Source organism: Podarcis cretensis (assembly GCF_951804945.1).
Source record: "Podarcis cretensis genome assembly, chromosome: 7".
In the NCBI taxonomy this organism is placed as follows: Eukaryota; Metazoa; Chordata; class Lepidosauria; order Squamata; family Lacertidae; genus Podarcis; species Podarcis cretensis.
Genome location: NC_137176.1, coordinates 43,858,508 through 43,884,965, shown reverse-complemented (window position 1 = coordinate 43,884,965; position 26,458 = coordinate 43,858,508). Strand labels below are relative to the sequence as shown.

General features: G+C 39.5%; 2 protein-coding genes across 13 annotated transcripts in view; one reads left to right on the top strand and one right to left on the bottom strand.

Annotated features, from left to right (window-relative positions):
* RALBP1 (ralA binding protein 1) overlaps window positions 1-11,683 on the top strand; it is a 29,154-nt gene extending 17,471 nt beyond the window's left edge. For both annotated transcript variants that reach the window (XM_079982939.1, XM_079982940.1), the window contains 6 exons: window positions 2,892-3,053; window positions 3,640-3,771; window positions 4,794-4,901; window positions 6,158-6,279; window positions 6,717-6,837; window positions 8,885-11,683. In XM_079982939.1, the coding sequence (XP_079839065.1) occupies window positions 2,892-3,053; window positions 3,640-3,771; window positions 4,794-4,901; window positions 6,158-6,279; window positions 6,717-6,837; window positions 8,885-9,181 (942 nt within the window). In that variant the 3' untranslated portion in view covers window positions 9,182-11,683. The remainder of the gene's footprint in view (window positions 1-2,891; window positions 3,054-3,639; window positions 3,772-4,793; window positions 4,902-6,157; window positions 6,280-6,716; window positions 6,838-8,884) is intronic.
* A 1,807-nt stretch (window positions 11,684-13,490) lies between these two features.
* The window catches only part of PPP4R1 (protein phosphatase 4 regulatory subunit 1), a 36,624-nt gene continuing 23,656 nt past the window's right edge, over window positions 13,491-26,458 (bottom strand). For all 11 annotated transcript variants that reach the window (XM_079982914.1, XM_079982917.1, XM_079982910.1 and 8 more), the window contains 9 exons: window positions 21,554-21,729; window positions 21,283-21,381; window positions 20,271-20,456; window positions 18,248-18,409; window positions 17,826-17,926; window positions 16,816-16,936; window positions 16,587-16,721; window positions 15,982-16,123; window positions 13,491-14,586 (listed from right to left, as the gene is read on the bottom strand). In XM_079982914.1, the coding sequence (XP_079839040.1) occupies window positions 14,423-14,586; window positions 15,982-16,123; window positions 16,587-16,721; window positions 16,816-16,936; window positions 17,826-17,926; window positions 18,248-18,409; window positions 20,271-20,456; window positions 21,283-21,381; window positions 21,554-21,729 (1,286 nt within the window). In that variant the 3' untranslated portion in view covers window positions 13,491-14,422. The remainder of the gene's footprint in view (window positions 14,587-15,981; window positions 16,124-16,586; window positions 16,722-16,815; window positions 16,937-17,825; window positions 17,927-18,247; window positions 18,410-20,270; window positions 20,457-21,282; window positions 21,382-21,553; window positions 21,730-26,458) is intronic.

Below are 26,458 nucleotides of genomic sequence, written 5' to 3'. Positions count from 1 at the left end.
AGAGAGCAGGTGTACAGTAAAATGGTACCTGCAGAGCCCATCGTTCCAGATGGTGTTCAGGCAAGGGAGCCACGTTAGACACTCCTAAACTGGGACTGTGTTAGTTCTCTTTGTGTCCTCCTCCCCAGCCTCCCAAGGTCTAGAACAGAATGGATATTTGTTTTGGCTGAGGGTTTATTTGACATACCCTAAAGTTATACATAATTTACCATTCTTCCTGCAATGTTTTAATGGCTCTCATTCATTACTTCTGTTCTCTCGATTAGCATTGCAGGGAAAGAAACTTATGCAAACGAAACCCAGCTTTACCAAGCAGCAGCAACTTTTGAGATTTTGAAGCTTAAAACAGCCATCCTTTCTTTGATATATTTAGTAATGTCTTTACAATCTTGGATAATTTTGAAATCAGAAGCCACTGTCTTTGGCATCCCAAATGATTGACATTTTTAAGCCTTTGGCCATGCAGGCATGAGAAAGGGTTGCAGAAAATATACTTTCTAGGTATTAAGTCCTATTGAACACAGTGAACTAACTTTTGAGTACACAAGGGCTACACTGTTAGTCATATGATAAGTTACATATATCAGTATAAAAGCACTAGAACCTGGACTTTGCTAGGTACTGAGAGCTTAACCACCTGCTACCTTCACAGCTCCAAATTTAGATCACATACGTTGATCTCCTTCCAGAATGACTAATCACAGTAATCTCATTTTAATTTTATTATTGAATAATGATGCTGTCAAACCAGTTGTTCAAGTGCTAAACAAGATATTCTGGTTGAAACTCCTTTTGTGCAATGTATCAACTAAAGTCAAGACAAAAATCAAATCATTTGATAGTGTTATACTTTTTGTTGTTTAAATTTTTTCCATTATATCTTTGAATTTCAATTATTCCCAGTTGAGAATTGAAGTCAAGGTAATATTTGTTTTTTTCATATCACTGTCATTTTTATGTAATCCAATGAGAGAGTGAAGACTTTTGGGCATGTGGATTAGGCAATGTTCTTTGATGTCTTTGCTTTGCTCCATCTCCCTTCTTAGCAGCCAACGTAAAATGAATGCAACATGGTATTACCTTGTCATATCTTGTTATATATGTAGGATTAAGTTCAATTAAAGTCATATATTTCTAGACTCCAGATTTTTTTCTGGAAACTAATGTGACAGCTAGATTCCAAAACAAATCAGTTTTCAAGGCCATGAACAGTAGTATCTCTTCTCAGTGTATACTTCCTTGTGTTTTTTAAAATGACTGACAAGTGATAAAAAGTACTTTATGCTTTGAATATTCTTATTATAGGTAGGGAGTTAAAAAGGCACTTTTTAAAATGTTGCAGGTATACAAAGTACTACGTAAAGACTTCATAGAGAGGATCTCATTATATCAATGCTTTAACCCAGCTGGAGATTCTGGAATTGACAGTATAAAATTTTAGCAAATATTTTGCTTTCTAAGAGTTCTGACATTTTGGAATTGCAAGATATACAATTAACACTTCGTCTGGGATCCATTTCCCAGTGCTTAGACTAGCAAAGGCTAACAGCACAGAGTCTTTATTTTAAAAACCTGCTCTTGCCTAGTCAATTTTAGGAAGTTTGTAGGAACAGACTAGATGGATGTCTCTGGTTTTCTGTTATGTAAGAGAATCAAACTGGGGCATTAGGATTAGGCGGTCAGAAGTGCACGTTTGAAATGTCACCTTCATAATCCATTTATATTAAAATGTTGAATAATAGTATTGCTGTTATTTTACACTTCCAAAGCTCCTAAGATTTTCTAAGCCTATATGTGTATTAAATATAAGGCAGTGTCTGCCTGCAGACACAACATCTCATATACATCTCATAAAAGGAATGGGAAAGGGAGAAGTAAGCAAGCATTGGAGCAGCTGTTCCTTCTCTGATCAATAAATTAATCTTCTGTTTGCCATAGTGTTCTTCCTGGGAGGCAGGGGGTGCAGCCTCCCATTGGTAGAGGCCAGAATCTTCTTCCCTTTTGTTTTGTAGTACTAGAGCAACTGGTGTTACAATGCAGTTGGTATTGCCTAAATAAGAGAAGTCCAATGGTGCCGTTTTATTGTAAAGCCAAATCATGGTGAAAAGAACAAAGGAAAGATTGTCAGAAAGGTTTTTGCATCTTCCCTTTGTGGATTCTTCTACTGTTCTAGAACTACCTGTCATTTAGTCCATCCTTGGCCTCTTCTCAGAACCCCTCCCATATCAGGCTAGTGGATATGAACTCAAATATTGATTTCGGATCATGTTGCACTGGAAGAAAATGTACTGCTATTGCAGAGCAGAACACTCCACATTACTCTTAAAGGCAGGTCAAGGAAAAAGTTTAAAGGAAAAAGTAAAACAAAATAAAACTGTAAGATCATTTACTCAGCCGTTCCTGGATAAAAATTTCTCCTTGCCTGAAGGTGGCAAGTGGTCAGACCCCAACGTTTAAACAAAAAACACATTTACCAGATTCCTTTGGAGCCTTTACAGTTTTGGAGTTAACAAACAGTAGCAGCAGCCTGGAGTTGTTATTAAAGCCAATTTGGAACTTAATTCTTATTTGCTGATGGTTACAATTGACATAAATGAGTAACTTGTTTAGGATCAAAGCGTCGACCATTACATTTCCGCCCAGATAATTATGTGATTTTTAGGGGAAACTACGCAATTTTAACATGATTACATTAGATTTTAACATGATTACATTTCAACAGCTAATTATTTTTAAACATGATCTCTGCGTCTTTAGCCTGTTCAGGAAGTTACAGGAAGGAATATCTTAGGTCTGTTAGAATTATTTAGCATCTATGCTGTGGATGTTTGCAGACCAAGTGATTAGAGAGGAAGGTCAAAAGTAGTAATTTGACTGTTACGTCTTTTCAGATCAGCAACCGTGTCTTGTATGTGTTTTTCACACATGTTCAAGAGTTCTTTGGAAATGTGATTCTGAAACGGGTGACAAAGCCTCTACGTTGGTCTAACATGGCAACAATGCCAGCATTGCCTGAAACACAGGAAAGCATCAAAGAAGAAATTAGAAGACAGGTTGGTGCACTTGTACTTTTCTTGGCTCTTTCAGTTGAATTATTATATTGAAACAGGGCAAATTTCATACTGACCAGACAAATAATCATACAGGAGAAATTATCATCATTTTATAAGAAATAAGTTTGGGTTTTAACATAGGATGTGATACATCTCAACTACAGAGTTGCTTCTACTTCTTTAATAAAAGAGGTGGTGAAGAAGGCTCCAGAATTTTTTGACTGGAAAGTAAGAACTAAAAATGAAGGAGCCTCAAGCTTCCCCTCCCATTATAGACAATTGTGTGTTGGGGGGCAGGGGAATAACAGGGCAGGTTTACACCAGCTATCAACAGCTACTACTCACAATGGCTATGTTCTGCCTCCACCATGCTTCTGAATGCTATTCTGGGACTCGCAAGTGGGTAGACTACTATTGCATTCAGATCCCGGTTTTGGGCTTCCCATAGACATCTGGTTCGCCATTGTGATATCAGGATGCTGGATGGGCTGCTGGCCTGACCCAGCAGGCTCTTCTTATGTTCTTAAAAGTTTTTTTAAGCTTAGAAATTGAATAATATTGCTGAATATGGTGTGTGTTTTACTAGGAATTCCTGTTGAATTGTTTACACCGAGACCTACAGGCGGGGATCAAAGATTTATCCAAAGAGGAGAGATTATGGGAGGTGCAAAGAATTTTGACTGCTCTCAAAAGGAAGCTAAGAGAAGCTAAAAGACAAGTGAGTTTCTTTGCATGTAATGCACGCGAATTGGACAGGAAGAGTACTCTCATAATTTCTAAGCTGCCTCATTTGGTTTTTTGCTTTGGTGATAGAAATAGTAGCTAACATTGTCTTAATCAAAATACCATGCTATCCCTGACAGGGGAGACAGAGCTGTTCTTCCTTTCTGCTATGGAGGCTTTTAACTAGTCTAGTGCGGGATTGTTCATAGTTCTGATGGATCAAAATGTATCACAGCATATTACTTCTTTTCCCCATCCTTAAATCAGAGATTCCCTTTGACCATTGCTGTCCAGCATAGTTGTCCTTACTTAACACAGCATCAGAGGCAGGGATTCAAGTTCCTTAAACACTGGGCACTGCTGCACATCAACAGTGGTTGAATTCCAGGATCTCATTATTGGGATCCTTGGTACCCAATCCTGTAATAATGAATGGCCTGGTGTACCAGCATGGTATCTGATAATGATAAAATTGTGTGTATTCCTGATATTTCACTTCTAAAGCGTGCTAAGTTTCTGTTGCAAAGGCATGGGATAGAAATGTTGCATTAGATGACTGCTCTTCTCTTGGGACGCTTACAGTTTCTGGCTCTCAGTTTCACAGTTTGGTGTTTGAGCTTCTGACAAGGTTACCTTTCAGACTTTTGTTGTAATTGCCTTGGGCTTTATTGGCCAATGCCTTTTGTGTGGTTAATCACGATATCTTCAGGTATGTGAAAATGTCTGCTTGCCACAGTGCATAAATCAACTGATCTGTCTGCTGGGGGAACCCACAGTCTGCTTCTTCACAGAGAATCAAAAGCAGCTGCACAGATTTAACCACCATCTGTCCTAGAAGGGAAAGCAAGTGATTAACCTGACCCACTAATGCTACCTTAGGAAGTTTGAAAAACTTCAGATATTTTCTCAGTATAATAACAGCACAAAAACCTCTGTGAGCTCCTGTTTAGATACAATTTCATTTAACCATATGGCTATGTTTGGCAGTGGCCATTAATCAAGATTTTTTCAATGCAGGAGTGTGAAACAAAGATTGCACGAGAGATTGCCAGCCTTTCAAAGGAGGATGTTTCCAAAGAGGAAATGAATGAGAATGAAGAAGTTATTAATATTCTGCTCGCTCAGGTAGTTTCTGATGTTGAATGCACTATTTTTTATTTTTCTTCCTCTTCTTCTTCTTCTTCTTCTTCTTCCCCTTTTCACTGTTCATTAAGGTAACATTTAACTGTTTCCAAACTGACTTGGAGAAAAACGGACATTCATATTTGAAAGAATTCTTTGATACTTTAAGAATTCTTTGTTACTTTAACGAAACTTTTAATTTATACAGTAGGTGCATTCTAATTAATCTTATTGAGCATCTGAAAGGGGGAGGGGGCAGGGATGGCTAGAAAGATGTCATGCTTAGTTCCAAATGGTCATTTTGTTTCTGGTGATCTTGGTGAGCACTTGATGAGGCTGGTAGAACTGCTTGTTCATCCCAAAATGGACCCTTCTGAGCTCAGACCCCTGGCATCCTCACTATTTGGGAGTGGAGGGGGAAGACAGTGATTTCAACCACTGCCTTCTGAGTTAACAAAGTTGTTACAGAAATGTTGTTAATTCAAGATAACAGGATGCCCTTTCAGTAGTTGCTGTATGGGTTAATTTAATGAATTGCTGCCTTCCAGCAGTCCCTGCAATTTCTGGCACTACACTGGTCATCCCTACTAATGCTACTTGTTCCTCAGCTACCTGTAGGAATCCCATGCCCGTTCTTTGCCATCCTTGGTTCTTTTTTAATTTCTGGTCATGCACCCCAAAACAGTCCCTTAAGTGCCCAAGTAACACCCACCTCCCCATTTATTCTTCCTATGTCCCAATCTTCTCTTCATAAAGAGAGAAAAATGTGGTCCAGGGCAAGGTTATCAAAATACTGTAACTATGGTAAGTCAAGCTTAAATCATGCAGTACAGCCCAAACTCCACCAGGCCGTCCCAAATTTGCTTATTCAGGATTTCTGTGGGATGTAGTGCTTCAGTTTTCCACTGGATCTGAGAGCATTCAAGTGGTTAGGAATCAGGAGAGGAAGCAGAGCTGCCTAAATGGTGGTTTTGTACACTAAAGAACAAACAGTATATTGAACTTCCTCCCATAAAGTTGTGCAGTTGGTGAGATAAATGCCTTGGTCTGGAAAATTATATGGGGAGATGTCTTGGCACGGCGAGTTTTGTGCTTTCTTTCCTAGTCAGCATCCTAACCATCTCTTCCCTTCTCCACCCCCTGCCCAGCAGCCTTAGAAGCTATAGTTCATGCGTTTAGTCAAGAAAGGAAGGGTAGCAATTGCAGTGTAATATCCCTGATCCATAAACCAAAGGCTTAAGTAATCTAATCTTTTGCAGGAGAACGAGATTTTGACAGAACAAGAAGAGCTGCTGGCAATGGAGCAGTTTTTGCGCAGACAAATTGCCACCGAAAAAGAGGAAATAGATCGCCTCCAAGCAGAAATAGTGGAAATTCAAAGGTAACAACCTCTCTGGAATCAAGCTTTCTGAATTTTAAAATAACATTTTTAAAGCAATATGCTCATACTGGAGTGTGATGGAAGGATAATTACATTGTACCATTTGGCTATTTTCGACTACATCATCCTAACACTACACTTTGGCTTGAATCTTAGTAAAATCCAGTAAACTTAATAGGCTGTTGAATTTTACCCTATTAACAGAAGTGGTTCTATGTTTTGGTGGTTCTGTAAGTAGCTGCTTGAAAAGTGTTCTAAGTGTAATATTTGAAAGTATATGTTTAGTGACACTTCTCCATATACAGTATACCATACAGTAAACATGTATTTGTGCTCCAGATCATGTCCATTATGTGGCAATTGATTAATGCTGTATAGCAATCTAGGCAAATAGTGAAGTAAGCTTTAAAAAAATCAAACGTGCTCATCTGTTTTAGTCGGCAGCATGGTCGAAGCGAAACCGAAGAATATTCTTCTGAAAGTGAGAGTGAGAGCGAAGATGAGGAAGAGCTACAAATAATCTTGGAAGACTTGCAGAGGCAGAATGAAGAACTGGAGGTGAGACTGCACTACTGCAAAATATTTATTCATTGAACTTTTTGTAGAGCTGAGAGGTTTAATCAGGAGAAGGATCAGAATATTTATGGCAGGTCTGTGTATGTCATCTGAAAACACTGATACGCCTCATTCTGTCACCTAATGAATCACAACCTGTTTTTGGCAGGCATTAGGTTGTTTTCATTGAAAATGTCTTGAATATATGTAGTTCTGCTACAGTGCTGGCAATTTTCAGGGGGGTGGGCAGATATAGTGGTTAACTCCTTTTTACTAGTTTCCATTGCTTTAGCTTGGGAAATAGAAAAACAATATTGGAGCTACATATACAGTATGTTCTTAGGACTAGTGATACATTTCAACTGAATTGCTGCCTTACTGGTTTGACAAGTATAGAATAGACATTTTCAAATACTGGGTGTGTCTTCAGATCTAAAAACATTCTTAATTGCTTTATTATATTTTACAATAACTTGACTATCTTATGTAACTTAATAAATATTAAAATTATAATTAAAAATGCGGAAGGGTGGACACTTAAAAGATTAAATTATATTGTACTATTGCCACATTTATATTGCAAATTATGACTCTTGCCCTTCCTAGTGTTGCTTTTGTAATCTTTAATACACCTTCCCTGCTGGTCTTCCCAGCACTGGCAAGGAAATTTCACAAGTTACATAATCTCCATTACTAATGGAAACGATTGTATTATATGCATTTATTTTAGTTACTTTATATAGTAACAATAATACATAGATATGTGAAATCACACAAACTACATAAAAACACGTGAGAGAGACTGTTGCCAAAGAATCACTGAATGAACTGGAAATATAAAATTCTTCTCTGAAGCTAAATCTTAGATGGGAATTTTTTCGAGTTGTTGATGAGGTCTCTGGATTATATCTTGCTTTGTTACTACCTCAAAACCAATGCAGAAATTAGGAATTTTTCAAGTTTGGGAGCTGCAAATAATCCTCTGGCTTCCTATGCATTTCTTCCAAAGCATGCTTCCTTGTGGAAAATTTGAATGCTAACAAATTAATTAAACAATTAATTTAGTTGAACAATACAAAATTACAAATATGAATCAACTACCTGATGTAAAGCATCCAAAATAACTTAACCTGCAGAATTTCCTAAATAGGGTTTTTGCTCCCTACATGTTACAATATAAAAGGTCTTAATGTTATTAACTACTGGCGTTTTAAAATAAAAACGATTTAGAGTACTCCGAGTGCTTCATACCTTGCTACATACAGTCATACCTTGGTTTTCAAATGGCTTGGCTCCTAAACAAATCGGCTCCCAGATTGTGAGTGTTCTGGTTTGTGAACGTTTTTCAGAAGCCAAACGTCTGACACAGCTTCTGCTTGGTTTTCGAACAGTTTCAGGAGTCGAATGGACTCCTGGAATGGATTAAGTTCGAGAACCAAGGTTCCACCGTATTATCTCTCTAATCCATTCAGCAACCTCTAAGGTAGGTCACTGTTGCCTCCATATTGCAGGTGGAAGAGTGAGGCTAAGAGACAGTGACTCAACTAAGTCAACCCTGCACTAACTATCCTGAGAGTAAGTCCCACTGAACCTGGGATTTCACTTCTAGTACAATCTGAACTAGGGATTTGCACCTCACATTCAAAGCCACCATGTTACCTTCATTTTTGTAATACTTGTGGGCACACAGAAGTTCAGAGTAAAGTGAAAATGCAAACTGTATAAACAAATGTAATTTCCCAGTGAATGCTAGGGAGGAAAGACCCACAATTTTAAACTTGTGATTACTGCAAGAACCTTCTCTAGTGGAGAGGGAGTTAGCAGCATCTTGTGTCGCTGTTTAATCTCCTGTGATTATAAATACCCAGTTCCTCCTGGGCTGGATTTTCCACGCGCGTCATTTCTAACCCTTCTCCCATGAACATACTTGTGCCCCTTCCAAGGAAAAGTTACATTGTGTGATGCTCTATTAACGATTCATTAGCCGCATAAGTAGCTGTTTGTAGCTGAAGTGACCCTCCCCCCTCCCTCCCTCTTGTGCTGGATAAAGATTAAGAACAACCATCTGAACCAAGCGATTCATGAAGAGCGAGAGGCCATCATTGAATTGCGAGTGCAGCTCCGGCTCTTGCAGATGCAGCGAGCAAAATCGGAGCAGCAGGTGCAGGAAGAAGAAGAGCTTGAGAAACGGGCAGGCGCATCCCAGCAGCAGCAGCAGCAGCAGCAGCAGCCCCAGCCGCCAAGAGAGACTGTCCCAGAGACAAAAGCAGCGAAAGAGCAGCCAAAGGCAATCAAGGAGCCAGTGAAGCCATCGCCAAGCAAGGAGCGAAAGGAAACACCAATTTAATTGGATTCCTAAGGTATTCAGGAGACCACCTGGGGCAAAGCCAGGACTGTGCAACTTACTGTAAATCTGAGGCATGTATATTCTGTAAATAGGTTGTCTTTTACACCCTGGAGACATTTTGTCTCCTCCCTACCTGTGGCTTCTGCCTATCAGGCTCAGGTTATTTGGAAGGACAAAGCAATTTGAGATGGGGAAGAGGGTGCAGCACAGCTGTTACTTTGCGACGTCAGATACTGGCATCAGGTGACAATAAATGACTCGCTGGGAAGTTTTATTTTCAGACAGTTGGGTCTGGAGAAGTCTTGGAAATTCTCTCATGTGTTTTCTTCCTAAGGGCTACTTCATGCGTATCATTTCACTACACTTAGTGTAGGGGTAAAGCCTACATACCCAGCCTTGTAATTGGCCACTCTTCCTGGTAGCCATAGGCAGTAGAATTTCCCGCCAGTTGTATAGGCTGGTGGGAGAGGGATGGATTGCTCTGTTTCTTTTTCACCATACCACTTGACAGAAGGCCTTTTTTTTAGTATTGACTCTAGAGAAGGGATCTTCCTTTCCTCTGCAGCCAACTTGGAAATGTAAGCAACTAGCTTTGTAGCCTGGATTTTTTAAAAAACTAGCCTGTTAATAAGTTGTATGGGCTTATTTAAAAGGCTGCATATGTCTATGTATGTGTCATGTGCAGATCATGCTTGTTTCTATTTTGCTGTACACACACACACACACACACGTTGGGAAGCCACAGTTGGCAGCAACAAAATAGATAAATGCAACTATCATCCATAATAGTGTTCACATTTTTTCCACTGTGCTGGTGAAAGATAATGTGTGAAGTGGCTCTTGGGTCAAAATCAGTTCCAACCCATAACCATGCATTTACTTGCTTTGTGAATTTCTTTGCTCTCCATTGTAATTTCTATCTTTTTACTCACTCTTGCTTGTGCTTTTGGTACAGATTATGAGCAGTGGAGCTTTACAAAGTAGATTTGTCCTGAGTGGATGGAAGGTCTCCAAGGGCAAAACATTAGTGTTATTCAGCATGTTCTCATTCTCATTTGACATTTTTAAAGCTGTATGGAACTATACGTAAAGCTGAGATGCAAAGACTGATGAGCACAGCCCCATAAATGAAAGTTACCCACAAAGATCTGTTAAACCTTGGCAATGCACTTAAGTATAGGACTTATTAACTAGGAAATGTATGTTCCTTACAGGTGAGAATACAAGCACCGTATAAGTAAATAGCCAGCACCTCATAATGCAGACTCTGTTCATTTCTTTTTAAAGTTTATTCCTATGTTTGTGGATAATGCTTTGATAATTTAACAGGGACCCAAACATTTTCACTTAATAAGCAGCCCCCAATTTGTGGTTGCCAAGCTTGGAAAGGGGCTGGAGTTTATTTTTGATGTACTGTTCTTCTGAGATGCAGAGTATTTCAAGTACAGTGCAACACAAAGAACTCTGACCTCCTCCTGGAGCTAGGAAGGTGGTGGGATATCACCGGTGCCATTGTACTGTGCCCCTGAGAAGCATGGGAATGTCTCCAGGATTGTCACAGAAGTTGCACTGTGCTTCTGGTGCATGTGGAACGCCTAGGAGACAGCATGACACAGAGAAGCAACTGCCCCCTTCTAAGGACTGAGGCTAGGAAGGGAATGGTTGATCATCCTTGAGAGTCATGCAGTGATTTTGGGGCACCCTAAGCTACTCTGAAGTATAGTGTGACTACTGAGACAAATCCTTAACTCCAAGCTCAGGAGGCGGACTGTGGCTCATCGTTCTTTCCAAAGGACAATGGGACACTAGCCATAGTGAGCATATTTGTGAACTTCGGAGTAATTAAAGCTGTTGGACAATGTGGCTTACTTAATCAGGTAATACACACCTCTCTTTGTACACAAGTTCAAGCTATTCAGATGTCCTCCAACAATTCCTGATGAAGAGCTGCTTCCTTTTGCTTGATCATTTTCTGTTGCCAGCAACAAATTGTTTTGGTAACGTTTGTATTTCAGCAGCACTCATTTTTAAAAGCGCAGTTTAATTGAATTGGTCATTTCAGTAATGTAGAACAGATTCCACAGGGTGCTTTATAGCTTATTTACCGTAGTTTCTAGTCTGCATTATTTATTTTGTTTGGTGTGGTTTTCTTTGCCTATTGCACTGCTTATGAATCATTGGCCATGATTTTATTTTGTACAAATAACGCCTTGATATATGTTACAGAGAACAGCTTATTTTTTTAAACCTTGAAGAAAAGAATTTATGGGGACTGGTCAGATGACGGTTGTGTGTGCATAAAGCATTTTCCTTTGCCTGTTACATACATTTTATATTTTCTGGCAGTATTTAAACTTTTTTTGTTTGTTTAAATTCTCACTAATTTCTATTAAATTGTCAAACCTTTATATAATCAATGTTCATCAAGCAAATATCTTGCTGCTGGTTAATTTCTATTTTGTCAATACCATGTTAATCAAGTAAATAAATTCTACAGCCATCTGCAAGTGGTTTTATTTAACTACAGGAAACAACAAATAACTTGGACAGGTTCAATACCTACCAGCTCCAGAAAGAGCTGGGAATATCCCATCTGAAAGCCTGGAGTGGTGTTACCAAGTAGTGCAGACAGTACTGAGCTCAACAGTTCAGTGATCTGATTCCATGCAAGGCAGCTTCTGGGTTGATATCCACTGCAAGCTGTAACTATCTCAAGCACTTGTTGCTGTCCAAATGTGACTTGTACAGGCACATGTAAGGCTTTTGGGGAAATGGGGAAGTGTTGTGTAATAGAGACTCTGCAACTGGGAACACCCACAGACAGCATTTGCAGTCTCTTGAGATGGGAGCAAATTCAATAAGGCTTGCTTTTGAATAGATGTGAATACATTTGCACCGTTAATTTGCAGTCAGAATTGTTGCTGCTTCATGATAGCTAAAGTAAATATTAAGCAGCTGTCTGTGTGGTAACACAGTACAAAAAAAATCTGGCAAGTTTGACATGTTATGATCAAAACGAGTATGTTTTTCCACTAGATGGCAGGTGATGGGAAAGAACAAGCTGAAAGAAAAAGATTAGTCAACCACATGAATATGAAGAACTGGTTGAATTAATCACTGTACATTTATTCTAACACTTTTATGAAAGCAAGTGCAGGTTTAAACATTTTTTTAAAAGGCTGCATGAACTCAGAAATGGGTATGCTTTTTTTCCAGATTGTGGTGCTTTCTAATAGACAATATGGGGTGCACCAAGTGGTCAGATGCTGCTATAGACCCTTGGATGAGAAACCACTGAAACTGTAAAAAGCAGGGCATGAATACAACCATTAAAAAAAAGCCCAAAATGTAGCTCAAGGAATAAAGGAGCCTATAGTTCTAAAAAAGATAAAAAGAGCACTTCAATACAGAAACATACCAGCATTAGACACACTGGAAAAAACAATACAAAAACAAGTCAAAGGAAGGTGGTAGGGGCAGCATCATGGCTCACTGTGAACATTCTCCAGGAGACTGCATGAGATTTAGGACGCTGTCTGAACTGGAACACCCCATGCCACATGGTTACAACCCAGCCTTCCTACTCCATCAGAGCATTAGTGTGCCATACTACTTTCAGGCAGCCTAGTTTTCTAATACTGATTATCAGGCCAGGATCTCGCCATGAATACTTGGTCTCTACGGATTTACAAAGTATGTTTTAGTTCAAACAAGTTCAACACATTTCTTTGAAAGCGCAGCTTCTCAGAGCTTCCAATAACTAACACCATGGTTTTATCTGAACATCACAAGTTGAGGTAGTAGCGTATGCATATAAATTCATGTATACATAGACAGACGCATATATATGTGAAAGAACCGATATCACTAAACATAGTATATCGTAGTAGGGAGCTGCTACTACTACTATATGAAAAGAAATAAGGCAGAACCAGCATTCGTTATGCATTTTTAACCCCATGATTTTAACAGCCACTTTGCCCATCGATAACTAGCCACCATGAACATGTGCAGCATTTGTCAGTCCCCTGTCCCCTCCATTATGACTCTTGAACCAAGCTTTCAGCCTGGGGACATACATACACAATACCAGTTACACACATTTCTTCAGAGTAGGACATCCACCTGTCCTTGGGTAACAACACACACACACACACACACACACACACACACACTATCGCCATGAGAAGTTAAACACACAACTTTAGACCCACATACCACCATCAGAACAGGAAAAGGAGAGACTTGATAAAAGCATTCCCTATTTGCAAGCTTTTATACGGTATTAAGAGAAGGAGATTTCATTCACTCTTATTAATAAATTTTCTTTTTATTTGGACAAGGAGAGAACATTTTATCACAACAGTTTGAAATAGCATGATTAAAGACTGCAGCCCTCCCAAGAGTGGTCACAGATATGTACAGTATATGAAGAGCCGATCATGATCTAGTTAAAAATACCTGATGTGAAGTACATGTGCTAACAGGTTTCCTTCAGGTCATGACCAGCATGAAAAACACATTAGGACACAGGTACTCAGTGGAGTTTTCTGCTAATGAGTACAGCAATATGCTGTGTTTAAAGGTTTACAATCAAATTCTTGTTAGTGTTAGCACTGAGCCCTTAAGGGGAGAAAACAAACACCAAATCTCTACTTTTCCCTCTTTTACACACATCAAAACTATTCACACTTAAGGAGGTGCCCAGCTGCATACAAATTAAGTCTTTTCAAGGATAAAAACTTTTAATAGCTAATACTGGAGGTGTCTCTTGCTTCTTGGTACAAATCTGCCTTTATAGGGTATGAGAATTTCAGCTATCAGTTCCTAAGAGGGGGAAAGCTTGTTACATTAACTCCTCAGGAGAAAACAAATGCCGGTCTCTGGAAATCACATCCCTTCTACACTGAAAATGCTCAGCCAATTCAAGTTTCACATATTCAGGAAGACAGAAGATTTAAGGCTCTGGTGGCAAATTCAATCCTCTGAGCAAAGTTGTTCTAAAGTCAAGATTCAACAGGTAATGTTTATTTTTATTTTTCCTTGACTCTTAAAATCCTTGGTTTCAGGTTTAGATAACATCCAACTGAAGTTAAAAGTCTGGCAAGAAATTCCTTCCTCCATGGGAAAAAAAGAGGTTTCAGTCATCCATTTTAGGAGCACTTGAGGATTGCCCTGCGATTTTGTAATGTTTTTGGTTTGTTTTTTAATTAAAATTATAGCAACATTCAGGGGCTACTTTTAGTAAGTTGAAGAGGCTGTGCTCATGGCATCATCTGCAATTTTGGTACTGGCAGGGTGGATGCTTGCAAAGTATTTTACGTCATTATCATTATCCATTTGGAGGGCCACAATTGTCTGCTCCACTGCTTCTTGGTGAGCACTGACACATGTTAAAAAATATTCTGTATGGAGAAAAAGCAAGAGAATCTTTTTTTATAAAGGAAAAGGTAGCATCACAAAAGATATGCTTCTTATAAAACCCCAAATTAGGATGCAAAGTCAATGCTATTTTTTTTTGCTGCCAGTACAGAACATTTATACAAAATGCATACAAAGACTAACATTTTAAATCATTTATATATATTATAATTTGGCATAAACAAACAAAGAAAGGACCATGCTTATCATGACTGGGTTGCAGAAAGTATACAGCACAGGCTCCCACATTCTTCTGGCTCAATTTTAAGGTGTTACGTTATAATCAACATTCACTGAGAAATCATCTGTGCTGCATAAGGTTGAGCAGGGAAAAGTCACTGATCCTTAAAGCACTGTACTGGATGCCTGTGACCTACTGTGTACAGCTTAGGACCCAAGTACTTAAAGGAATGCCTGTCCCTTACCTACTGACCTTTGTTTTGAGATCAGGAGGGGAGACCCTGCTCTTGATCCCACCAATGGGCATGGTCCTTGATAATGTGGCACAACACAGGGCAATGCCCCAATGGTGGAATTCTTTCCCTGGGGAATGGCAGTTGTCCCCTGTGCTGCTAACGCATACTTCTTCACCCAAGCTTCAATACCCTGGACCTAGCAGTGTTACCAATGTGTTTGTTGTCTCGTGCTGTTGTTTTGGTTTTGTAGTTTTTATACGTTTTAACTATGGTGCATAAATGGCTGCAAAGGTGTAGAATGCAAGCAGAATAAATAATACTACCAGCACCTCTTTACGTTTTTCAGCCATGTCTCAAGTGAAAACTCCTGCCAATTGGATATGATTCCTCTATGGGTAGCTGACCTGGCCTGCCCCAGCAACTTTTCTGGTCCTCTAGGATTGCATCAGTTTTGGTGTCAGTGGCAAAAAGGAAGGGGAGAATAGAGACTGTGCTGAAGTGAACAAAGCCCTGCACCCTGATAGGAATGCAAATCATGCAGAGAGGCGGCCATAACCCCCGTTCTCAGCTAATGTAGACCCTGAAGTACTGGCCAAGGCTGAATGCAACTCTTAGGCCAAAAAAGTTAGCCACTCCTGCTCTAGAAGATGCACAGAATCTTAAAGAGTTTTTCCATGTGATGAGGAACCTTTCTTGGATGCTTCCTGTGTTAGAATTTCCATTTCTGCTTCCAGTCTGGTACCTAGGAAATTCTCACAACCTCCTAGATGTTAACTTTTTTTCATCCCTTGTCACAAGTATTTCAAACATCAGGAACCAGTCCAGAACAAAAGATGTGCTTGAGGAAAAAACAATGGCATGAGAGTACATTTACTAGCTAATACTACACTGTAAGGATGCACACAGGAAATGTGTGATTTCTACAGAGCAGGAAATGCAGCAAGAGTACTTGAGTCCACAAACCTTTCTCTAGAAGCGTTTGCCTTAATGTTTTTGCAAGTAGGACTCGAACGTTTGGAACTCTATCTGAGGCCAAGAGCAGTAAATGGGGCAATAGATGCTCAGCAAACTGATCCATTGGTAGGCAGTCATCTTCTATGATAGTCTGAAAAGAAGATAAAGTAACTGTTTTAGACTTCCCCAAAAAGCAGGAACAAAGCCTCTAAAATAGCAATAAAATATATTCTATAGGGTCATTTTGAAGCTCTCTTCTTTTTGCTTTCTTGTATTTGGGGCTGCTCCCCACCCATCCCCCTTCTCCACTGATACACACAGCTAGCCATCCACATGGAAAGCTTCAAGGAGACATATTTTTGGATAACACACATTAAATTAGGACAAGAGAATGATAATCATCATTAGGCTCAACCTCCAAAAGCTCTTTATCTTTTTGTAAGGAGCAGAGTTCACAAATACTATCCAGTTAGCTACTCTTACTAACTTCCTATTGTACCCATGATCAAACTCTGGAATCCAGAAATAATTCAGTGTTGAAAATGGAAAAACTTGTAACTTTGTAGCAGTGGCTTACATGTCAAGAAAATAAGAAAAAATCATGAATCTCTTACCTGGCAAATAAAGGCGAACGTTTGCCTGCCAGACCACTTTTGGCACCTGCAGAACGTTTCAACCAGTTCATTCATGAGATCGACCACAAATGTTGGCGGTGGAGCACTATACAGCTTCTTTACCATTTCACTAACCTAGAAAATACGCAAAGAACCCAATACATGGATTACCTGCTAAAATGGTTACTAAGTCAAATTCCATTTTTAACGTTTACATTATAGTTCATACCAGTTTGAAGGAAATCCAACGAACAGAGGAAACCTTGTCTGCACAAAGACTGAGAGCAATAGGTCGGAGGTAATCGTATATGTCTCTGGCACTATACAGATCTAGAAGCAAGATCAGCTGCCTACAAAAATAAAATAAACAAAGGACTTAAAATTGCTAACCAATCATGAAAATGAAGCTATGTGCTGCAAGCAAAGATGAATATTCCAAGAAGAAGAAGAAGAAGAAGAAGAAGAAGAAGAAGAAGAAGACGACCCCGCTTTATCACTACCCTAAGGAGTCTGAAAGCGGCTAATCTCCCTTCCCCTCCTCCCCTACAACACCACACTCTGTGAGGGGAGTGAGGCTGAGACACTTCAGAGAGAAGTGTGACTAGCTCAAGGTCACCCAGCAGCTGCATGTGGAGGAGTGGGGAATCGAACCCAGTTCACCAGATTACGAGTCCACTGCTCTTAACCACTACACCACACTGGCTCTACACACCACACTGGCATAGAAGAGCAGAGATGTGGGTTCCAGCCTGATTGAGTAGTCTCTCTGAAGAAAAGCTACAGTGCAGGAGGAACTCCCGGTATCTTACCACCTGCTCTAATGGCCACCAATTGCTGCTGGAGTGTTCATTCATTATAAGGCACCTCAGCAGCCTCTTTCTGGAGCTGAAATGGAGCATGCCCTTGTGCTGCTGATGGGGTGGAGAGGTTTGGTTCTGCTCTTTCTTAGATCTAAAAGATCCACACACTACAATTCCAAGCATGCTTACTCAGCAATAAATTCCAATGAGTTGAATTTTCTTGGGACTAAGTCCCACTGAACACAAAAAAATTACTTTTTACTTAACTATACATAGACCCTAAGTTTCAGCCTCTCATCTGGCAAGTGGAATAAAAAACAAGCAGCTAGTGGGTCTTCTCAGAACCTAAACTCTGCCCAAACAGAAGTGGTATTGTAATTCTATATTAATAATAATCAGGTCTAGCATTTAGACAGCATAGTTTACTACTAAAACTTACTCAGCAAGTTCTGCTCGGAAACGCCAGTTCCTGCTGTTATCGGTGACTAAGAATTCCTGAAGCTGGTACAGATATTCCCGCCTTTTATCAGGGTGAAGAAGCTGGAAAAATAAAGATGAATGTTTTCAGAACCATACAAATTATAGTTGATTGTAGTTTATCAAATTATAGTTGAATATAGTCTAACAAAAAATGAGGCTATTCCAGAATTTCTATGAAATATCCTGGAACAAGACAGTAATGCAATATACATTGTGAATGATGGCAGAAATTAAACACATCTTCGGTTTCATCACATGATATCCATCAAGTTTTACTAAATACTAAAAGTTTATAAATTTAATTATCTGTCACCACATAAGTATGCATACAGGGAGGAGGAAAAGGGATGATTATTTTGTATGCATAAAAGGAGTATGTACCTTCAGAAAATCATGCAGATGCTTAAGCACACCAATTCTGACTTCATCAAGGTCCTTTAAGAAGCCATTGAAGACTGGAACCAGATCACCAGCTGTAAGCTGGTCTCCAAGAATGACTGCAAGTTCATGTATAGAAAATGCCAATGTTCTTCGAACTTTCCACTAAGAGGAAACAATGCACAAGGCCAACTTGTTAGCAAGTCATACAACTTATTCAATGTTAGGGTTAGATTTGTTGCACAGCCAAGAGTACAGCTTGATTTGAAGGCTGGAACAAGACAAAAAGGAGACGTGGTTGCTTCCATGCATCTCTTCTTTCCGCTGGTGAAGTCTAGTAACATAAAACCCATGTTGGACATCATAGTGCACTGGCAAGTCTACCCTGGCCTAACAAAATTTTCAATGCAATTAAATCACATTATGCATTTTTATTTATTGGATATTACTGGAAACAGAGGAGATGTGGGGCTGTTTTCAGCAAAAAGCCAAGCATCTCTCATATCTGGTTCTGCTACCATGTTACAATTAATCAGTTAACTTACAATCAGTTAACATATTAATGCAGTTACTATTTACTGCTGAGAAAGGGGCTGGAGACGAACTTTTTATTTGAGTGATAATATATAGAGATTTATATACCACTTAATCAAAAAAACCACAGCTCTAAGCAGTTTATACAAAATAGAAATTATTTGGATCGGCTTTCCTAAACAAAAAATATGTTAAGCATGTTCTCATTCCATTCAATCCTTTATTATAACTTTTGGGGGAGGGGTAACAGGAGAAAACAAAAGATGTCCTAACTTCCTCTACCAGTTCCCCAGAAGACCTTTTGTGTTCCTGCAAACCCAGCAGAGGAGGAACCTTTTCAAAATTCTAACACCACAGCCAAAGGATCAGGCATCCCTTGCATAGGTGTCTGAAGTACAATCCTAGGCTCTCTTCACCACTGCGAAACAACACACAATTGTGCTCATAATTCTATTTTACTGATTTGCCTAGAATTTTAGACATAATAAGATTACTCCCATACAGCTGGTAAACTCTGGCCTTGTATGAATGCTATTGCAAACTCTTGGGATAAATGTTGGCACAGAGCAAAGTTCTTTTCTAATCCTTCCTTTGAATTATTTTATGAGTTTAGCAGATTCATTGCACTGAATTCAAAAAGGAAAAATGCTGGGGGGTTTCAGAAATTATATTAGAGCAAGCTGTTCCTACAGCAAATCTATTAGTTGATCAGTGTAAATGGAGAAAAGAAATCCAACAGGTTACTTATGGTTTACAGAGCAATCTTACAGCAAGATCTGTCGGAATGAGTAGGTTAGGATTCAGCAGATCTCTGGCTGAACTGGGAGGTCCCCAGTACAGCCAGGCTACACTGCTTAACTCCTTCCTCTTCACCTCAGCCAGAGATCTGCCAGATTGTATTCCCCATTCTAGCCCAGATGGAGCTCAGTTGGCTAAGCCAAGCCTAGTAGATCTTAAACCAGCATAAGCCCTGGAAAAGGGGTGTGACAGGGGCTGGATCCTAAGCCTGATCATCTTGGTCATGTAATCTGGCAACCCGGTGTAAATTAAGCCAGTAAACAGGATGGTGTAACTCAAATACTATTTTAAAGGCTTACTTTCCCTTTGTCAGCCTTAAGCTGACTTAGCCAGCAACAGCCTTGCTGCTGAATGGAGTTTGGATCTGGAGTAATTTTATGCCAGCTTAATTTACACTGGTTTGCTTTACACTAGCCTACTATGTATAGGATTCCTCCCCTGGAAAGAAAAATACGATAAAGACATGTGCAAATTCTCCTTCCAGGACACAAGTAGTTACCACCCCTTCCCCTCAGATATCCCTATTCTCAGGAAAAACATCAAGAATGCTATAGTAATGAGAAACATTTCTGCTTTCCCATTACATTAAGAACCTCAGACTCGTTCTGGAAGACTAGAGAAGCCAAAGCATACAATTTCAAATTGCACATTGTATCTAAGTACTTTCAGGTCTTATAAAGAGCTATAACATTACCTGCATGTCAGAGGCTAACGTCTCATAAGTATCTTTCAGACAGTGCCAGTTCTGTCTACCTAAAGTAAGTGCCACACCTGGAAGGCTGTAGGCACAGTGCTTTGCAATCTCTGTATCAACAGTCTGAGCTCGAGAGGGATCAGTCATGGATAAATACTGGTCCAGCAAGGCCTGAGGTACAATGTCCTAAAACACAAAGCATATGAATTTAAGCGTATGTTCTGAAAAAACTACATCGCCATAAAAAATAATTAATTAAAAATGTTAAGACTGCAGGGAAAGAGAATTAAAAAGAAAATTCAAGTACTATTTCTTAGGTTACATTATTCTTCTAATAACCAACTTGTTACAAGTATAAATGGGAACTTTTTAAGGAGAGCAGGAGCGAAGTTGCTCACCTTTCAACAGAGCTGATGGAGGGGCCCTGCAGTCCCATCTCCCTCCCTCTCCTGCAGTCCAATAGGACGCCTGCTGATGACAGTTGAGGGAGAAGCCACAAAATGAGGATGGGAGTCATGTGCAGCCCCCATGGGTCAAGGCTGCCACATGTGCCCTAGGTCCTGAGAGTACAGAGTACAAGGGAAACGGTGACTCAGGGCAACGGGATTAGCTACCACCTTGCTGACTATATGGGCTAGGATGTTTCTGTTTTGCTTACAGGTGCCTGAAGCCATTAAGGCAAAAGGGAAACAGAAAAGCTTGTACATAGTACAAGCCATCTCTCTCTCACACTCACTAGACCGGTGTGCAGTTACTGTAATAGAAATTCTTGCCAACTGCATGTACAGGTCAGATTTGCAACTGATGATGCTCTCAAGGGGACAACAGTAGTCTGAGTGAGGAGGCTCAGGTTTCAATTTTCAATTTCGAAGTTCAGAACTCTTTAAAAAAGAGAGAGAAACTTACAGTGCACAATTTAAGCAAAGTAAAAATTATACTTACAAGTGTCGGATCATATACTACATGTAAAATTACTTTTAAGTTGTACAAGGAGAAAACTCTTTAAAAATACCTGAATTTTAGATTTTTTTTCTTCTTCAGGGCTGAAACTACTATTAGTGCTAAAGTCGGAATCATTATGAATATAACGCAGAGCAGATTCTACAATGTCCTGTGGTGGAAAGTTAAAAACAACAACTTACAATGCAGGCATACTCTGCAGCACTATCCAATGCATATTTACTCAAAAGTAAATCCAAAGCATATGAAAATGAAGTTACTTGTTTTCTGACATTAACTGACAGGTGCTCAAGTGATAAAATTCATAGCAGCCAAATATTTACCTCAGCAGTATCATTGATTAAAGGCACTGGGTCATCCTGAATGGATGTAAAGCTCAGGTGATCTTTGATGCTCAGCTCATTCTGAGAATCCACTGACTTGCCAATGCCTGCTGTCGTTTCCTCCTGGGGGTCCAGGCTTGAGGCTCGAAGGGCAGCAGAGAGCACCTCCACTTGTGCTGTGCATGTAAGGAAGGGGGCAAACAGGTCAAAAACTTGTTCTACACCCATTACACAAACATTTCAGTGGTGTAGTAGTACTTCCCCCACACCCTGCTTCATATTCCATTAACACAGCAGTTGAGAACCTTCACTGATGGAAGCAGAGCCTTTACAGAAATGCCCTGTTGCTATGGAATGATCTTGCTGCTAAGGTGTAAAGTCTTTAAATGGTTTCAGAAAGAATTACAACACACTTCTGGTTAAGGATGGAATAAATCTGTTAGGTAAACTTTGGGAATACACAGACTCTGGTTTTATGCTGCATTTTTATTGCTTTTAGTATTTTACCCTGATGATGGCATGTAATCTGCTTTGTAAGCTGTTCCGAGCTTATGAAAAAACATCCTAACAATGCTCTAAGTCAGGGGTCAGCAAGGTTTATCTTGCCTGCACTGGATCGGTCCCATGGAGATCCCTCCGTGGGCCAGAGCGCATGCCCCCATAATTTCTGGCGTCTGCGCATGCGCAATTTCCAGAGCCGCAGAAGTGAGTCCCCGCGCTGCGCCGGTTTAGCGCAAAACGCGAGTGGGCAGCTCGGTTTGGGGGCAGCTTGTGGGCCAGTCAAACGACCTTCACGGGCCGCTTTTGGCCCATGGGCCTTAGGTTGCTGACCCCTGTTCTAAATGAAAGCTGTAGGACAGTGCAAGATGCAGTTCCATTAGGGTTTCCAAACATGCATACTCGAAGATAATAGTAAATAGGTGAACAGGCAGTACACATTTGGAGGCTACCAAGGAAACCCTTTACTTCTTTCTGCAACCATGTGGACTCTTGCAGCATTATTTGGCCCCTAAAAAAACCAGGGAGTACTATCTGGCTTCTTACATTGCTAGATATTTCTCTTCCTTCCTAACACTCCCCACATCTTGGTAACCTCTTTCTTCCTGCACTTTAGAAACAATTCAAGGCATTATTCCTTATTTTAACTTCATAATTTCAGAAATCCATCATCTTATGGAGCCAACTCATGCCTTTAAATATGAAAGGTTATTTCTTCAAAATGTGCTGAGAACTGATGTTTCTCAGTTCTATTTAATTTAATTGTGTTTATTGCATTCACATTGTTTATTATATTTTAGTTATAACATAAAGTAAAACTGAGAAGCTACAATTCTCTTACATGGCGGTCCTAATTCTTTGGTGTGAATCTGAAAACAAACTTTCAGCCGTCATAAATAGTTTTGAAAATGTGAAACAAAAATAACTAAAAAAAGAAACCAAAAATTTATTTGACTTTTAATTTTCATGATTATGTCTTTGGTTGGTATTCAACTAAATTTTACTCAGAGCAGAGCCAATGAAATTAATGAATCTGACTAAGTTAGGTCCTTTAAATAGGCTCACTCTGAGCCCTTACATCAGCATTTTTCATTTGCTTTCTAAAATCTTGCATATTTTGATAGTAACAATGTAGGGGTATATATAGTATTGTCTACTCACAGCTGATTCAAAGACCTGTATGTTCATGATATGCAAATTCTGCTAATTTATACATCCAGAGTATTTAAAGTAGTTATGGAGCTTTATCTCATTACATATTTTCTTCTGTTCTTGTAACTGCACAAATTGACCACCATAGACTATAGGCATCAGCAGTGGCCAACAGACAAAGTTGACTGTATGGTTCTCCTCCTGCTACACAGTCAGCTGTATTAGTGGTTGTTATATTCAGCAAAGAGCTGAAAGAAGCAATTCATCCTGGGGAAGCCATTGTTTCTGGCCAATTGCCATTTGAGACAGGGGTCACTGTGTTAGTTATGTTCTGCCTAGGTTTTTAGGCTTTTCAAAAGACTCCGGGGGGGGGGGGAGCAGAATCTTCTTTTGAAGAAACCAAACAAAGCTTCAGTGTTAAATATGCAACTATAAGAACCGAGACACTGGGAACTAACTGGTGACTGAATTAGGATTTGCTAGGCACAACTAAGCAAGGTTTGGTGACATGAAATGCATGTAGCCATATAAGGAATAATAAAAGCATCCATATAATTAATAATAGTAATGATAACATACACTGAATGCTTAACTATTTATCTATTCACTACTTTATTCATTCTTGTGACATCCTTAAAGAGATGCCAATTTTATTATCTCCAATTTGAGGGGAATGGGGAAGGAAAGGAGAGATAGAGAAACTTCCTAAAGGCTGTCTAGTGTCACAGTGGGCAGAAATTAGATCTAGATCTACTTGTACATGCTTAGCAGTAGATTGGCATGGGCTTCTGATTCCCAATTGCGTGTGAATAAAAGCAACAAACTGATACCTCTCCCTGCCACCCTAAATTATACTGCTGAAATGTAGAAAGCTTGGGGTAACCCAAATTAGAGTTTTGTGTGAAAGATTGTGAGCTCCATCCAGGATTCCTAGGCCCCAAATTATTTTATGTGCCTGCCTCTTGCACTAGGCAGCTTTGAGTAGATCTTGGGGTTTAGTAAAAAATACAGTATATTTTGCAAGCCTTAAGTCTGTCTACCCTGGTGTAGTGAACTCACAGTTGAGGTGATATTTGATTTTAAGACAGTTTGGAAAGCAGCCTCTCAGGTATGATTCTGATTAAGGGACTAATGCTTTTGCAAAGAATTTTAAAAGATGACTGGTAATATTGTGTGATGTGAAGGTGAGAGAGTTGTGAGGTAGGGTTCAATTATCCAAAGGAACTAGATACTGCAATTTCAGGACCATTTTTTTAGGTCCTGAAAGTGAAAGAATTTATTGTGAAACTTTAAGGAAATAAATGTCATTCAGGTATAGAATAATTTGGGGGCTTTTATCCTTGTCTGACTCTGCAACTTCATGTGAATCATACCTCGGTTAGCATCAATACCAAAACACATTGCTTTTGGCTCCTTTCCCATTCAGTTGAAACTCCCCCAACTCCCCCGGTTCAAATCAAAATGTATCTCTCTCACACTACCTAAAACCTGGCGCCTACCAAACCATTACACGAGAAATGTCATGCTGTTCTCTCTAATGCAACATGTGCATTATATGACACTGGCTGTGACAACCCATGTGATTTTTATGAACATTTATTATGTAATCACATCCAATGTAGTACTGTGGCATTAAAAAACCAACATGTTAGTCAGTACAGGGAATAAGATTAAAGATTAAATAAGATTTGAAGCACAGGGAACACAGCAGATGACTGTAAAGGCAAAGGAAGAAAAGCAGCAGAGACAATTATGGCTTTAAAGCAATATAAATGTGTACAAGTAACTAAGAATGCGATGGAAAGCACTTTCATCTACTTATCAAAACAAGCATAAAATGAGGTAGGTAGTTAGAGCTCAGACCTAGTTCAAACTGACCTTAATAGATTGGAGAACTGGGTCCAAATGAACAAAATGAATTTTAATAGGGACAAATGTAAGGTTTTAGGCAGGAAGAGCCAGCTGCATAAATGGGGGAAACCTGGCTTACCAGTAGTACCTTGTGAAAAGGATTTAGGGGTCTTAGTAGACCCTAACTTAACATGAGTAAACAGCAAAAAAAGAATTATGCATCAACAGAAGTCTAGTGTCCTAATCAAGGGAAGTCATAGTACCGCTCTATTTTGCCTTGGTCAGATCACATTAGGTTATCTGGGGAAATTTCAGGGCAATGATCTGTTTAGTCGAATTCAGGGTTTCCTAAACGTGGGTCTCCAGCTGTTTTTGGACGACAATTCCCATCATCCCTGACAACTGTTCCTATCCTACCAGCTAGGGAAGATGGGAGTTGCAGACCAAAGCAGTTGGAGACTCAAGTTTGGGAAGCCCTGATTTAATTTATACTACCTCTTATTTCCTTCATTTAGTAAATTCTATTTATTATTTTAGTTTTGTGTGTAGTTGCTAAAATACAATGCTTGCACAGCAATACAACATCCTCCTGTTTTTTTATCATCTGCAGCTTGTTTCCTGAAGTGCTCTTTCTTACTTCCTTTCTACTTCACAACACAGTAAGTTGCTATGTGATTACTTCACAGAGGAGCATAATTTTAAAACGCTTCCTGTGGTGCATTCGCATAGGGAACATTTCTAGTACTGAATCCCATCTTTCAGAAAGTCCTCTAATAGATACAATACTTAAGAAGCTACTTATTAGTACTCATGTTGGCAAGCTGCCTGCAAGTGAAAATTCATTTAAGCAAATCTGCTGTAAAACACAAGGGTGGGAAGCTTCCTAATAAAGTGTATTTTGAGATTCTGTATTCAAACCCAAGCCAACTGAGTTGAGACTATAATAAGCTGTCCAGAGTCACTATTTGGTATCTGACATCATTAATGGATCAAGTAGTTCATTTTCTAGCCCATTTTCTGCAATTAACCATTTATGGATTAAATTAGTAAATTAGCACAATGACCAACGGGAGTAATCAAAGATTCAAGAGACATACTTGGAAGGGCTAAGTAGTAGTAATGAAATGGACAAACTGGTTTTTGTTTTGGATGTAAGAGGCAGAACTTTCATCTTTCATATGAACATAAGAAGAGCCCTGCTGGAAAAGGCCTACCTAATCCTGCATTCTGTTCTCACAGTGGCCAATCAGATGCCTATGCAATGTCAACAAACTGGACACATGAGCACCCTTCCACTCATGATTCTCAGCTAGTATAGAGGTTTCTGGAACTGATGCTGAGTTACATTACACTAGCTGTCTCAGACCCAGCACTGCTTGGGAATTCTAAGAAACAAAACAGTGA